This window comes from Callospermophilus lateralis, chromosome 2 (assembly GCF_048772815.1).
Source record: "Callospermophilus lateralis isolate mCalLat2 chromosome 2, mCalLat2.hap1, whole genome shotgun sequence".
NCBI classification, from domain to species: domain Eukaryota; kingdom Metazoa; phylum Chordata; class Mammalia; order Rodentia; family Sciuridae; genus Callospermophilus; species Callospermophilus lateralis.
The window spans coordinates 7,388,435-7,401,868 of NC_135306.1; the positions used below are offsets into that span (position 1 = coordinate 7,388,435).

Sequence of the window (13,434 nt, forward strand, 5' to 3'; positions counted from 1 at the left end):
TCTCCCCATACCCTCCCTCCTTGTCACCTTGCAGAGTCTCAGTGCCCCTCCCCACACTCTTGAGCATATCACATTATTTCCTTCATCGCCCTTCGCACTGTAAGATTGCCTGGTTCACTTATTGGCTTATTACATTGCCCCCTAGAGTGGGCGTGCCACCCATGCAGGAACCATGCAGGCCTCATTTCCCAGTCAGTGCCCAGCAGAAGCTTGTGCTTGATGAGTATACATTGGACCCGTGTGAGTAGGGGGTGCCTTCGGCCTGGCTCTCCTTTCAGCCTCGATGCATTAGTCCCTAGCTGTCCGCTGGAGGTTGTGTTGGGACCCCAGATTCATCTATCATGAGCTGAATTCTCACTTCCCCCAAATCTGGCTTCCTTCATGTCCTGTCCCTCTCATGACTGAGGTTCTATGTCCCCAACCCTGGCTTTCCTTCCCAACTCCGCATCCACATAACCCCAGCCTCTGCCAGTTTTCCCTCCCCTAATCTCACCCCAGCCAGCCATATTTCTGGTGTCAAGATACCATCCTCTGCCAAAATCAGGGAAGGCTTCCTCACTGCCCTCTCCTGCATTCCAATGTGATTGTGCACAATAACCAGTGTCCTTTCCTATTTCCTCTCTCCACATTTTTTTATTGAGCATTTGTACATAATACCAGTGTCCTTTCATAAATGCTTATCTGGGGCTGGGGCTGTGGCTCAGTGGTACAGCGCTTGCCTAGCATATGTAAGGCACTGGGTTAGATCCTCAGCACCACATACAAATAAATAAAGGTATTGTGTTCATCTACAACTAAAAAAATAAAATGCTTGTCTGGGGGATTGGGGATGTAGCTCAATGGTAGCATGCTTACCTAACATATACAAGGCCCTCAGTTCTATCCCCAATCCCACCAAAAAAAAAAAAAAAAAAATTGCTTATCTGAGCATCTTTCTCACATTCGCCTTTACTTATAATGCTTCTCCAGTTCCTCAAGACCACTGTCAACCACCACACCAGTAAGCCCCTACATGCCCAATGATGTTCTCTAATCACTTCAATCACTCTGGTCTTTCACTTCCTGGGACTCATCAAGGCCCTTTGCAACCCCTACTCACAAGAGTCCAATATATACTCATCAAGCACCAGTTTCTGTTGACACTCACCAGGAAATAAGGTTCATGTGGTTCCTGCATGGGTGGCACTCATTCTCTAGGGGGCCAATGTAATAATAAATGACCCAGGCAATCTCACATGGTGAAGGGAAATGAAGAAAATAAAGGTGACATGCTCAAGAGTGTGGGGACAAGAGGGACCAAGGCAAGTGAAAGTCTGGGGGAAAGGACTTTAAGCAGAGGAACAAAAAGCCTCCAGCTAAGAGTTTGGTGGGGGAACAGCAGGGACCCAGGAGGCTGGCTGAGGGGGGTGGAGAGGGTGGATAGTTAGGGTTGGGTCTGGATTGGGGCAGACAGGCCTGGGGTGATGGCAAGGAGTTTGAATGTTGTTCCATTGTGGCTTTAAGCATGAGAGTGACATCATCGGATTTATGCTTTTAAAAGATCACACTAGCGGCTGTATTCTACCCACTTGCTTGCCACTAAATTTCCGGGGCCTAGCCCTGTTCCCGGCCCCAAGTGGGTGTTCCAAATATATGCGATGAGTGACTGGATGCTCTGACTTCCTGTGTGACCTGGAGGTAGTCACTTTTTTTCTCTGGATCTTAATTTCATCTCTTCAAAGACAATTGATGGGAATTTCACAACTGAATGAGTGGGCGGGGCAGGATTGAGGTTACCCGCCCCCCCCCACCATGGGCCCGGGAGAGCCGCATCCCAGACCCCAGGAGGAAATGTGGAGGTCTTCGCTCACCAGGACCCTAGCTAGCGCCCGCGGCCCCGCCCCTCCTGGACCGCGGTCTGAAAGATGCTGCAGCCTCGGAGGCGGGACCTGCAGGCGATCGCCAGCGCCCCCCGCTCCGATTGGACGCAGCCGAGGCCGTTGCCGCGCGATTGGTCAGCCTTGAGGCAGGGGCGGAGCCTAGATCCTGCAGCGGGGCGGCAGGGATGCGGCCAAAGCCCGGGAAGCTGCTGCGGGGGCGATGGCCGCACCAAGTCCCGGGCCTCGCGAGGTAGGTGTGGACCTGAGAGAAGACAGGGAACGGTTGGTGGGCAGGGGTTGGGCCTCCCCTCAGCCAAAAACGCGGACACGCCCCCATCCAGCCAAGGAGGGGCTCTACCCTGGGTGAGGGCCAGGACACGCCCCACATGAGGGACAGGTATGAAGAAGGAGGGTGATCTGGCGGGTATTCCCCAGGTCTTCCTCAGTTTCCTTATCAGGAAAGTGGGGATGATGACAAAAGCTCCTCCTTCATAGGGCTGTTAGGAGGTCCAGGTCGGCCGGTGCTGGACACATGTTGGGCCAACTGGTATTGATCTCAGCATCGTGCTGACCCTCCACGCTGGCCTGGAGGAGATCAGCATACATGCGCAGATATGTGACTGAATCACCGGCATCACAGCTCCTGCTGTCAAGGCTTCCTGTGCTTGAGCTCAAACTCAACAGTAACGCAGCTGATACCTGCCGCGAAGGAGTTACTATAGTTCTGGTGTTGCAGGTGGAAAGTGAGGCAGGGGTTTACCCAGGGCGATTGATGAAAGGATGTCAGATTCAGCTTGGTTTGAAGGCAGAACGCATCCTCTGCCTATGATAACCATTGCTCTCTTTGGATGCTGAGGGCCAACACCTGGTGAGATGGGCACAGCATTATCTCTATTTTACAGTTGAGGAGACTGAGGCAGAGAAAGACGAGAGGAAGACTCACAGTAGTGCAAGTGGGACTTGAACTGGGTCTTTCCCCTCTGAGATGACTTCACCTGCTCTTTGCTTCCTCTGCCTCTTCTCACCAGGTCCTGGCCCCCTCCCCAGAGGCTGGACGCAGAGCAGCCACATCAAGCTCCAGCCGGCGTGGCATCCTCTGGCGCCTTCGAGACAAGCAATCACGCCTGGGTCTGTTTGAGATCAGCCCAGGGCATGAGCTGCATGGGTTGACATGTATGATGCAAGCAGGGCTCTGGGCAGCCACCCAGGTCTCTGTAGACCACCCACTCATGGTAAATGGCCAGGCGGTCTCATGTACCCCACAACAGTAAGGGCAAGACCTGGATGATGGCCTGTCTTGCTAATTCTGCTGAACTGAGGATTAGAGAGGGCTAAGCAGAGGAAGGGACAGGTTTGTGCCTCCTGCAGGGAGAGAGGAACATTCTGAGGTGGTGGAAATCCTAGGTTCTTGGGGGTGTAGGGACCCCTTGACTGAAGTGATTGCTGTGAGACTCTAAGTGGGCCTCAACCTTTCTCTAGGCCCCAATGCCCCCATCTGCATAACGGATGGAGGGATTTAAATTCTGGTTTCTGAGGTCATCCCTTCCCTGTCAGGGTGTACGGTTGAGAAGGGATCCCACCCCCACCCTGCCAGCCCAGCCCATCCTCCCTGGAGCTTATGCTGGGGCCATGCTGGCTCAGCAGAAAGGGTCACCCAGCTGCAAGCTCAGCAGCTGGGCAGGCCTGGGTGAGAATGTATGTTGTTTGTGTGTGTGCACATGTGCACAGTTTGGCCATATCACATGGCCAAGGCCTAGTACAGAGACCTGGGGTTGAGGGAGAGTCCCCAGTGAGTCTAAACCCAATCTGAATTCTACACCAGCTGAAAATTCCACAGGGCCCCAATATTCAGCATGGCTCAAGACCCTGCTGTCTATAAGGGTCAACTGTCCAACCTCATCCTCACTCCATCTCTGCCTTACTAGCTACTGAGTGCACCTGCTCCCTTGCACATTGCTCCACATTGTTGGCATTGCCATGAGCACCCTCTCCACTACCCTTCATATTTCAGCTTAGGGTCAGGAAGCCTCCAGGAAGCCTTCTGTGATCCTGCCCCTTCCAGGATGTATCAGGCAGGTCCATCTCTCTGTACTGGATGAAATCTGACTTCACTTGGCTAACACTTGTGTCTGAGTGATGTGCCATGCTTGACTCAGAGCCTGTGCTGAGGACCCAGCAGTGGACTAGACATACCCTGCCTCGGGTTACAGAGGCCCTTCCTCCAGTCCTGGGAGTGCTGGCAGTCCATCTGTCCAATTCAGTCACACACAGGGACACTTCAGGTCCCTGTCTGCTGAAGAAATCAAATTGAGATCAGGGGGCAAGGCCAGGTATAGGACACTTGAGCTCCTGGGGAAGGCAGTGGGGGACTTTGCCTTGACCTTCCCTGACACCCTCTATTGCTCCCTGCAGGGGCTGCCCTCCCAGGAGGATTTTTCTGAGGTCCTGACCCAGGTTCATGAGGTAGGAAGCCCAAGACTGCTGTGCAGGAGAGGGCCTGTCCTGCCTGGTCTTTGCGCTGGCTCCTCCTGTTTCCCTATCTGTGCAGTGGGAGTGATGGCTGGTTCCAGGGGCCTTGCAGGGACAGTTGGACCAGCGGAGACTCCCTGGAAACTACTCTTTCTGCGTGACACCCTCCCCCACCCCCCACCCCCGCACAACTCCCACTCCACCCTGCTCCCCTCCCAGGGCTTCGAGCTGGGCACCCTCGCTGGCCCAGCCTTTGCCCGGCTGCGGCGCTCCCTGGGTCTAGCCGAAGAGGACTATCAGGCTGCACTGGGCCCCGGCGGCCCCTACCTGCAGTTTCTCAGCACCTCTAAGAGCAAGGCCAGCTTCTTCCTGTCGTGAGCTTGCTGCAGGGGTGGGAGCGGGGTGGAGGTGGCACCCCGGGCAGGGGGAGAGTCCACTGGGGAGAGAAACAGCGGTCAAGCTCAGGGAGGATCAGGGCAGGAGGACGTCTAATGTGGGGAGGAAAGACTGAGGGCCAGGGTGGGCGGAGAGGCCACAGGACCAGACCCGGGAGGAGGAGCCTCATGCAGGAGGCCGGGTGGGAGACTCTTCAGCCAGGTTAGACAGAGACACCCCCTCCCCACCCCGCAGCCACGACCAGCGCTTCTTTTTGAAGACCCAGCGGCGCCGGGAGGTGAGGGTGCTGCTCGCCCACCTGCCCCGCTACGTGCAGCACCTACAGCGGCACCCGCACTCGCTGCTAGCCCGCTTGCTGGGTACGCGGGCTGGGGGCCGGCCTCAGAGGGCAAACTTTCGGGCGAGTGCTGGGGTCTGTGGGCGGGGCCAGGGTCTGGGGCGGGGCCAGGGTCTGGGGCGGGGCCCCAGGGCACAGACTTGGGATTGGACAGTCAGGTGGGTGCCGGGATCGTGCCTGTGGGGGCGTCGCTGGAGCTTTGTCTGGGGTGGGGACACCCGCTCCAGTCAGAGAAGGGGTCTGGGGGCGGGGCCTGGAGGGACGGGCTCAGGATGCCGCGAATTTTGAGGAGGAGGCCTGGAGCTGGTGTGGAGGCTGGTTGGACCCAGGGTGTGGGACTTGGGGGCCTCACGTTGCGCCCTCTCCCCTTCCAGGAGTCCACAGCCTGAGGGTGGCCCAGGGAAAGAAGGTGGGTGAGGCCGAGACAAGGTGGCTGGGCGGAGGGCGGCTGGAAGGTGAGGTCCTGGCTTCCCTCACTCCTCACGCCTGCCCCCAGAAATACTTCATCATCATGCAGAGCGTCTTCTACCCCGCCGGCCGCATCTCCGAGAGGTGAGTTGGCCGGGAGTAGGCACAGGGCCACGATGCCACCCGGAGTGCGTCACCTAAAGCATACTCACCGAGGCCGGCCGAGGAAGAAGGGACATTCCAAAGACCCGGTGGGTCAGAGACGGTGACACCAGTCGCCTGCATCTCCTGCGCACTCAGTATGCTCTGGGCACTGTATTGAGCTCTTGCGTTCATTATCTTCTTTACTCCCAGAAGGAGGTGGAGGGGTAGGTGTTGCCATTGTCATTTTATAGCTGAGGAACTGAGGAAGGCCAAGGTCATACCAGGAATAGGAGGAGCAGGGATCCAAACCCAGCCTAGTTATATACAGCCCCCCCCCCCCCCCCCCCGCGTGACTCTGCCCGAAGGTTCCCCACAGCCATCGACTTTCCCCTGCCCTCCTGGTGATGTCCCTGCTTCTGGGACACTCTTGGGTTGACCAGGTGTCAAGAAGCAGCTACAAGATGAGCTACATCAGGGCTGGTCTTCCAGAGGCCTGAGTGTGAATCCCTGTTCTGGTCTTTACTTACTGTGACTCAGAGAAGTCTGAGGAACCCTCCAGACCCCAGTCTCTTCATTTCTAGCATGGGGCCCACTAGCAGACTGGGGTTGTTCTGAGTTTTAGAGATGCTGTATATAAGGAATTTGGTGTCTACACCAACAGTCACCCAGTAGAAAGTCTTCTAATTATTAACTTGTGGAGTTGTTGTGTGTCTTGTCTATGCAAAGCTGAACCTGTCTCCCCACCTTCAGGTATGATATCAAGGGCTGCGAGGTGAGCCGCTGGGTGGAGCCGGCCCCTGAGGGCAGTCCCCTTGTCCTAGTGCTGAAGGACCTCAACTTTCAGGGCAAGACCATCAACCTGGGTGAGCCATGGGTGTGGTCACCAACTATGCCAGGGTGAATTGCAGATGGATGTCCCTGCACTGCCCTCTGCCTGAGTCCTTAAGAGCCTGGATTCTGGGGTCAAGTAGAACAGGTTTCAAATACTGGCTTCACAACTTGCAAAGCTAGGTGGCTGAGGAAAATGATAGATGAGTTCCCCATTGGTGAATTGGGGAATGTAATGACACCTGCCTTCCTGTGGCTAGCCTATGCTGAGAGCTCAGGGGGTTACTGATGCTCCTCAGGGCCCCAACGGAGCTGGCTTCTCCGCCAGATGGAACTGGACACCACCTTCCTCCGGGAGCTCAACGTGTTGGATTACAGCCTGCTGATGGCCCTCCAGTGTCTCCATGAGGACGAGAGGGGCCAGGGCAGCTGCCTCATCTTCCGCATGGCCAGGTGAGCCCCACAGGGCAACAGCAAGAAGAAGGGTGGGAAAGACAGATGGCAAGGTGTGGGAACGCTGGGTGTGCAGGGCACAGACTCAGACACTGGGAGGTGCAGGGTCTGCGAGTGTGCAGGTGAGTGTGTGTATGTGTGAGCATGTGCATGGAAGGCAGCGGCTAGAGAAGCCAGGCTGGTAAAGACAAGGGGCACAGGTGGACCACAGCCAGGGACATAACTGATGAGGTCCGGTTGGTCAAGGGACTCAGTACTGATTTGAAGAGTCTGCCCATTTTCCAGCAGGGGATGTGGAATCACTGAAGGTTTCAGACCAGGGGACACACCAGTTTAATTTCAGCCACAGAAAGAGTCCTTGCCACCAGGTATGGTGGCATGCGCCTATACTCCCAGCTGCTCAGGAGGCTAAGGTAGGAGGATTCCCTAGCTCGAGGCCAGTCTCAGCAACTTAGTAAGACTATCTCAAAATTTTAAAAAAGGGTTAGAAATATGGTTCGGTGGTAGAGCACTTGACTAGAATGTGCAAGGCCCGGGTTCAATCCCCTGTACTGAAAGGAAGGAAGGAAGGAAGAAAAGAATCTTCCTACCCTCTAACCCAGGCATCCCCTTTCCACAGCCCTGAGGGCTTCACCAATGGCACCATCACTGTGCACCCCCCCTTTATAGTAATAATTGTCACTCCTTGCATATTAACCAGGAGCCTCACTGAGACTGGGCTCTCATTTTAGAGATGTGAACACAGAGGCTGAAAGAGGGAAGCCAGATTGTGGGATGACTCCTGAGGACCTGTGGACTCGTGGTTAGTTATTAGATAGTCGTTCTCCCCAGCCCGCCCCACTGTGCTTGAATGGAATGACATGGTGTTAAAACAGGCACTTGAAGATTCGAAGCCATTGATCTGGTGGGTGAACAAGGGAAGTGAAAGACGAGGTTCTCTCCTCCAGCCTCCATTCCTGCCCCTTAGAAAAAGACCTCGGAATGGTGAGGATAGGCAGAACCCAGGGTGATGCTCCCCAGGCAGCTGGGCCCACCTGATTAGATGGCCCTTGCTGTGGCCACAGGGTCTTCTCTGTCTGGCTCAGGTGGGCTCCTTCCTTGCCCTCTATACGCAGCTGATGCTTAGGCCACTGCTGGCATTCAGCCAGCAAGTCCTGGTTTGCTTAGAAAGTTTATTGTGACAGCTGGGTGTGGTGGTGCACAGTGGCTCTGGAGGCTGAGGCAGGAGGAGGGCGAGTTCAGTGCCAGCCTCAGCAACTCAGCAAAGACCTAAGCAACTTAGTGAGACCCTGTCTCTAGATTAAAAAAAAAAGGGGGGGGGGCAGGCTGGGGGTGTGACTCAGTGATTAAGCACCCCTGGGTTTAGTGCCCAGTATCCAAAAAAAAAAAAAAAAAAAGAAAGAAAGAAAGAAAGAAAGAAAGGTTATTGGGCTGGGGATGTGGCTCAGGGGTACGGCACTTGTCTAGCACATGTGAGGCCCTGGGTTTGATCCTTAGCACCTCATAAAAATAAATAAAGGTATTTTGTCCATCTACCACTAAAAAGAAAGAAAGAAAGGTTATTGAGGTTATTGTTACATAGAAATTTTTTATGCTGGTTCTCACCACCACCCCCAGTTCCCACCCCCACTCAGAAAACAAACACACCGCCCCACACCCCCAGGTACACCTCGCCTGGACTCTCAAACCCTGGTCCTGATTGATTGGTACTCTGGCAGGGTTGATCTCCTTTGGCATTTTTTTTTCCTGATAGGACAGTAATAAAGCCCCTCAGCGACCCCCACAGGACAAAGTTAGGGAACTGAACCTGCTTCTACTGGGACTGGTAGTCTCTCCAAATACATCTTCTGATTTGCAATATGTTTTGAGGCAAATTCATGCACACATCATTTGCAAACTGGGGTTGTTGTACTTTGTTTGAAAAGTTTCAGCTGTGGCCCTGAGACTTCCCGGGTTAGATGACCCAAACAGTTTAGGCAATACCCAAATAAGGGATTTACCCAAAGTCACATGGCTCATAAGCTCAGAGCCAGCATCTGTGTGACCCAAATGCTCTAGACTGGCACTACCCAAGACAAAAATAATGAAAACACCTGAACTTTATTATTATTATTATTATTATTATTATTATTATTATTATTATTATTTGGTACAGGGGATTAAACTCAGGGGCACTTGACCACTGAGCCACACCCCCAACCCTTTACTTAAAGACAGGGTCTCACTGAGTGGCTTAGCACCTCGCTTTTGCTGAGGCTGGCTTTGAATTTCTGATTCCCCTGCCTCAGCCTCCCGAGACGCTGGGATGACAGGTGTGCACCACCGCTTCCGGCAGATGAAATTAATTTTAACAATATAATTTACTCAGTACATCCCAAATTTGATCAATTTCATCTGATCAACATAAAAATCGATAATAGTTCACATTCTTCTTTTCATACCGTCTCACAATTCAGTACGTGATTTCCACGAACCCCTCGTCTCCATCGGGGCCGGCTGCACTTCGGGTGCTCCGGGCACGTGTGGCCAGTGCTGTGCCCTGCAGGGAGCTCGGGGCGCAGGCTGCCCTTCACTTGGCCTCAGCTGACCCGACGCCACAGGCCCAGGCGCGGCCGGAGGGAGCGGGGCTGGGGCGCCGGGGCTCCCTGGAGGAGGAGGCAGCCTCACTCTGCTGTTGGCCCACCCCAGGTCTGTGCAAGGGGCGCAGGGCCCCGAGGAGCCGGAGGCGCAGAACCGCCGGCTGCTGCCAGACGCCCCCAACGCCCTCCACATCCTGGACGGGCCCGAGCAGCGCTATTTCCTGGGCCTCGTAGATCTGGCCACCGTCTACGGGCTTCGCAAGCGGCTGGAGCACCTGTGGAAGACGCTGCGCTACCCGGGCCGGACCTTCTCCACCGTCAGCCCGGCTCGCTACGCCCGTCGCCTCTGCCAGTGGGTAGAGGAGCACACCGAGTGACCAGCACCTGGCCTCATTCTCCTTTTTGGGAAATGGGCGCACACCAGGAACGCTGGTTCCCGCCGGCCCGGGCAGCCCGCCTGCTGTTCCTCCGGTTGGCCATCAGAGGGCAGCATCCGCCATCCAACTCCGCTCCTTTTGCTGGTGGTGCTGGGCCCCGTGTCGCGTCGAGGATTTCTCTATAATCAGTCCGTTTAATCCTCAAAAAATGCCACTATTCTCTCTTTACAGACCATGAAATGGAGGCTCAGGGGTGAAGGCACTGAGCAAGATTATTCAGCAATAAATGCTGGAACCAGGACTCCACCATGCCTTTTGGACCAGGGAGCCTGTATTCTTAGGCACCGGCTCCCGGCCCTATCCTCATGCTCCGGGGAAGGGGGGAGGCTGAACGCCCTTCCCCTCGTCATCCATATGGGGAAACAGAGGCCCAGAGGCCTGAAGGGGTAAGTGGCCAGTTCAGCCCTGAGTACCCAGGCCTTACTCCCTCGGAGGTGGGAGAAGGTCAGGGGAGGGAGCTTCTTGGAGCTCTGGGATATATTTTTTAAAGTGCACCATTTATCTCCAGTGAGCTCTGCCCACCTCTGAGAGTCATTTTTCTCATCTGTGAAATGGAGGCAAGCGTCAGTTGTCAGAACAAAGGTCTGAACTGCACAGATACTACTAGGATCCGTGCCTAGCCCCATATCACCCCTTCTCCCTCCTCCAGGAAACTCCAGCCTGGCCTCTGACCCCAGTCCAATCCAACCAGGCCCAAGCGGGCCTTTCCTTCAGCTGCTCTAGGCTGTGTGACCAGAGCAAGGTGCTAAACCTCTCTGTGCCTCAGTGGTTTAATGCGTGAAGTTGGAAAGGATGAAGAGACCTCATTAATTCATTAAATATTTATTGAGCACCTGCCATGTGGATAGGCTCTCTGCTGAGCAATGGAAACCTGGGGATGAAGCAAGATGACTTCATGGAACTCAGAGTCTGGGTGACAAAAGCAATCTGGTGTGACAAAGCCCCATGGAGAAGCACGGGGCCCTGGAGCTGCAGCCAGGAGTCTCCACGTGGGAGGAGGCTTAACAAAGACCAGAAGAGTCAGAGGACTTCCAGGGCGGGGGTGGGGGTTCCAGCCAAGAGCACAAAAGGACCTGGGATGGGAGAAGCCCAGCATGACAGAAAGAAAATGCCTGGGGGCGAAATGGGACAGTGGGGGGAGTGTGGGTGAGACCCCTAGGGAAGGCTGCGGAAGATCACTCAGTGACACCAATATTTTCATTCCAATGCCCTGTTGGATGCAGCCAAGACGGATGGTGGGAGCATGAGTTCCAGGGATATTTACTTTTAAGATATTGACATCACTGCTATTGTCTGGGTGGCCTTGGGTCATGACTCAACCTCTCCAAGCTGCAGTGAACCATGGAATTCCTTACTCCTGCCCAGCAGGAAGTTGGGCTGCAGAGCTGTTAAGTTCTCCTTATCAGTTGGGAGGTGATGGGTCAGGGAAGCTTAGGGGAGCCGGGTGTTGGCAGGAACTGGGGTCAGCTGCCACATTTCCTCAGGTCTGGATCTGACGGGGCTGACCAAGAGCACAGAGCCCTGTTGTCCTGCAGAGTGGTGGCCAGCCCTGCAGTGCGTCTTGGCAGGGCACTCAGCTGCAGGGGTGGGGGAGTGAATTGTCCAGGTTCTCATGGGACCACGACTCCTGGCCTCTTTTGTTCATTTAACAGACATTTAGATGCTCCTAGTATGTGCCAGACACTGTGCAAAGCTGGAGATGTCCCTGAGAACATGACAGGTCAGAGAGGAGAATCTAGTAGGCACAGGGGCCATAAATAAAGAAACCGATTAATACACAGAGAAATTTCAGAGTGTGACAAGTATTACGAAAAAAGTCAACCAGCTATGTGATAAGAAGTCCAGGTAGAAGATGCCATGAGTACAAAGGTCCTGAGATAGGAAGAAGCTCTATGTGACTGGTGTGTCAGAGGATGGCCAGAGTGGAGGGAGAGTGACTGAAAGGCAGTCAGGCCTTGACATGGTACAGGGCTTATAGTCTGGAGTAAGGATGGTTGATGCTTCCAAAACCCAGCTGAAGAGTTTCATCTGGGGCTGTCAAATTTCCTGATCTCAGTTCCACTATGGACTTAGGATCCTTATCTACCCTGGGAGCTTGGGCATTTTGGGCATGTCATTGTGTCTCTGTTGCCCTATTAAATCTCCTGAGGAAGGAATCATTGCTTCACCAGTCATTGTGCGTGATGAATGAATCCACAGGGAACTTTTCACCATTAGGCCCTTGGGATTGGGTTTGTGTTCAGAGAAACTGGAAGGACTAGAATTTGGAAGGCAGAAGGGCTCTGACTTTGGGGACCTACTGTGTTACTGAGGGGCCAAGCTCTGCTGGGCAGAAAAAGGAGGGCTTGTGCTCAAAGGGAACTTCCAGGATCAGCATCACTTGAGTCACCCTCCCTGCCCCTGAACAAAATAGGGAAAGGCTTGGGAGCCTGTGGGGGGAGCGGGGGATTGGCCTTGCACCTGGAGCAGGGTAGACATGGAAGGTTGCTGTGCTGGGGTTGAACCTTCTGGCTTCCTGCCCAACCCCAAGCCTCTGAGAAAATGGAAAATGGACTCTAAAATGGGGTCCAGAGAGGAAACCACGCTGGTTCCCCGGCTAGTGCCCCAAAGCAGGTAGGTGGGCTTGGCTGGGATGGTTGGGTGAGGGTTTTTTTTATTGTTGTTTGTTTTCTTCTTGCTGGGATGGAACCCAGGGCCCTGTGCATGCTAGGTAAGCACTCTATCCATTTTGCCCAAATGCAACTTTTAAGAAAAAAAGATCTTGGGACCTGTGTGTTCCACTTTGCAGGAGGCCTACCCCGGCCCCCTTGGCCCCATACCTGCCCCTTCAGTCGGCCCCTGAAGTCATCTGCATTTGAGATCCTTATGGGATGCCATCTGAGCCTTCAAATGGGACACAGTTCAGATGAGACTGAATTAATGGGACTCACAGGCACTAGGGAAAAGAACTCTGGGAGGTGCCTCTCAGGAGACCTGCTCTGGAGGGAAGCCTCCCGCAGTTCCAATCCTGGCTCACTCGGTCTCACATTGCTACTTTACACAGGCTCAGGTGAGGGTCACCGGGTCACGATCAATTAGATTAGAAACAATTCGTTTCTTCGTTGTTTAACTAAATTCCAATTTAACTGGGCTTCTTACATTTTACTGGCAACATTACCAACTTGAAAGGCAGGGCTCCCTGACCGCAGCCCTGATCAATTTCCTTGGCCCCCATCCCCAGCGGCGGAAACTCAAGTCTGAACCGCCAGGCCGCCACCGCACCGTGGCTCCGACACCCTCCGGGTCTCGTTCCTCTGTCCAGCGCCCGGGCAAGGGACCGGTGGGAATGCTGGAGGACCAAAGGGGCAGAAGCAGAAATCCAGATAAAAGCCGCGATGCGGGCGCCCCGCCTTCACCCGGAGCCCGTGTGGGCGGCCACGCACACTCCGCCCGCGCCGCTGGCCCCGCCCCAGGTCGCGCCGGGCGCGCTCTTAGACCCCGCCCCGGGCGCGCAGTCTCCGCCCCGTCCCCGCAGGCCCCGCCTC

General features: G+C 54.7%; 1 protein-coding gene across 1 annotated transcript; it reads left to right on the forward strand.

Moving 5' to 3' along the window:
- Positions 1–2,079: 2,079 nt before the first annotated feature.
- Pip5kl1 (phosphatidylinositol-4-phosphate 5-kinase like 1) lies at positions 2,080–9,850 on the forward strand. The gene is made up of 10 exons (XM_077108630.1): positions 2,080–2,109; positions 2,888–3,091; positions 4,272–4,322; positions 4,548–4,702; positions 4,959–5,083; positions 5,436–5,470; positions 5,558–5,613; positions 6,364–6,476; positions 6,741–6,894; positions 9,583–9,850. Exons 1-10 carry the CDS (start codon positions 2,080–2,082, stop codon positions 9,848–9,850), a joined length of 1,191 nt encoding a protein of 396 aa, XP_076964745.1.
- Positions 9,851–13,434: the final 3,584 nt, after the last annotated feature.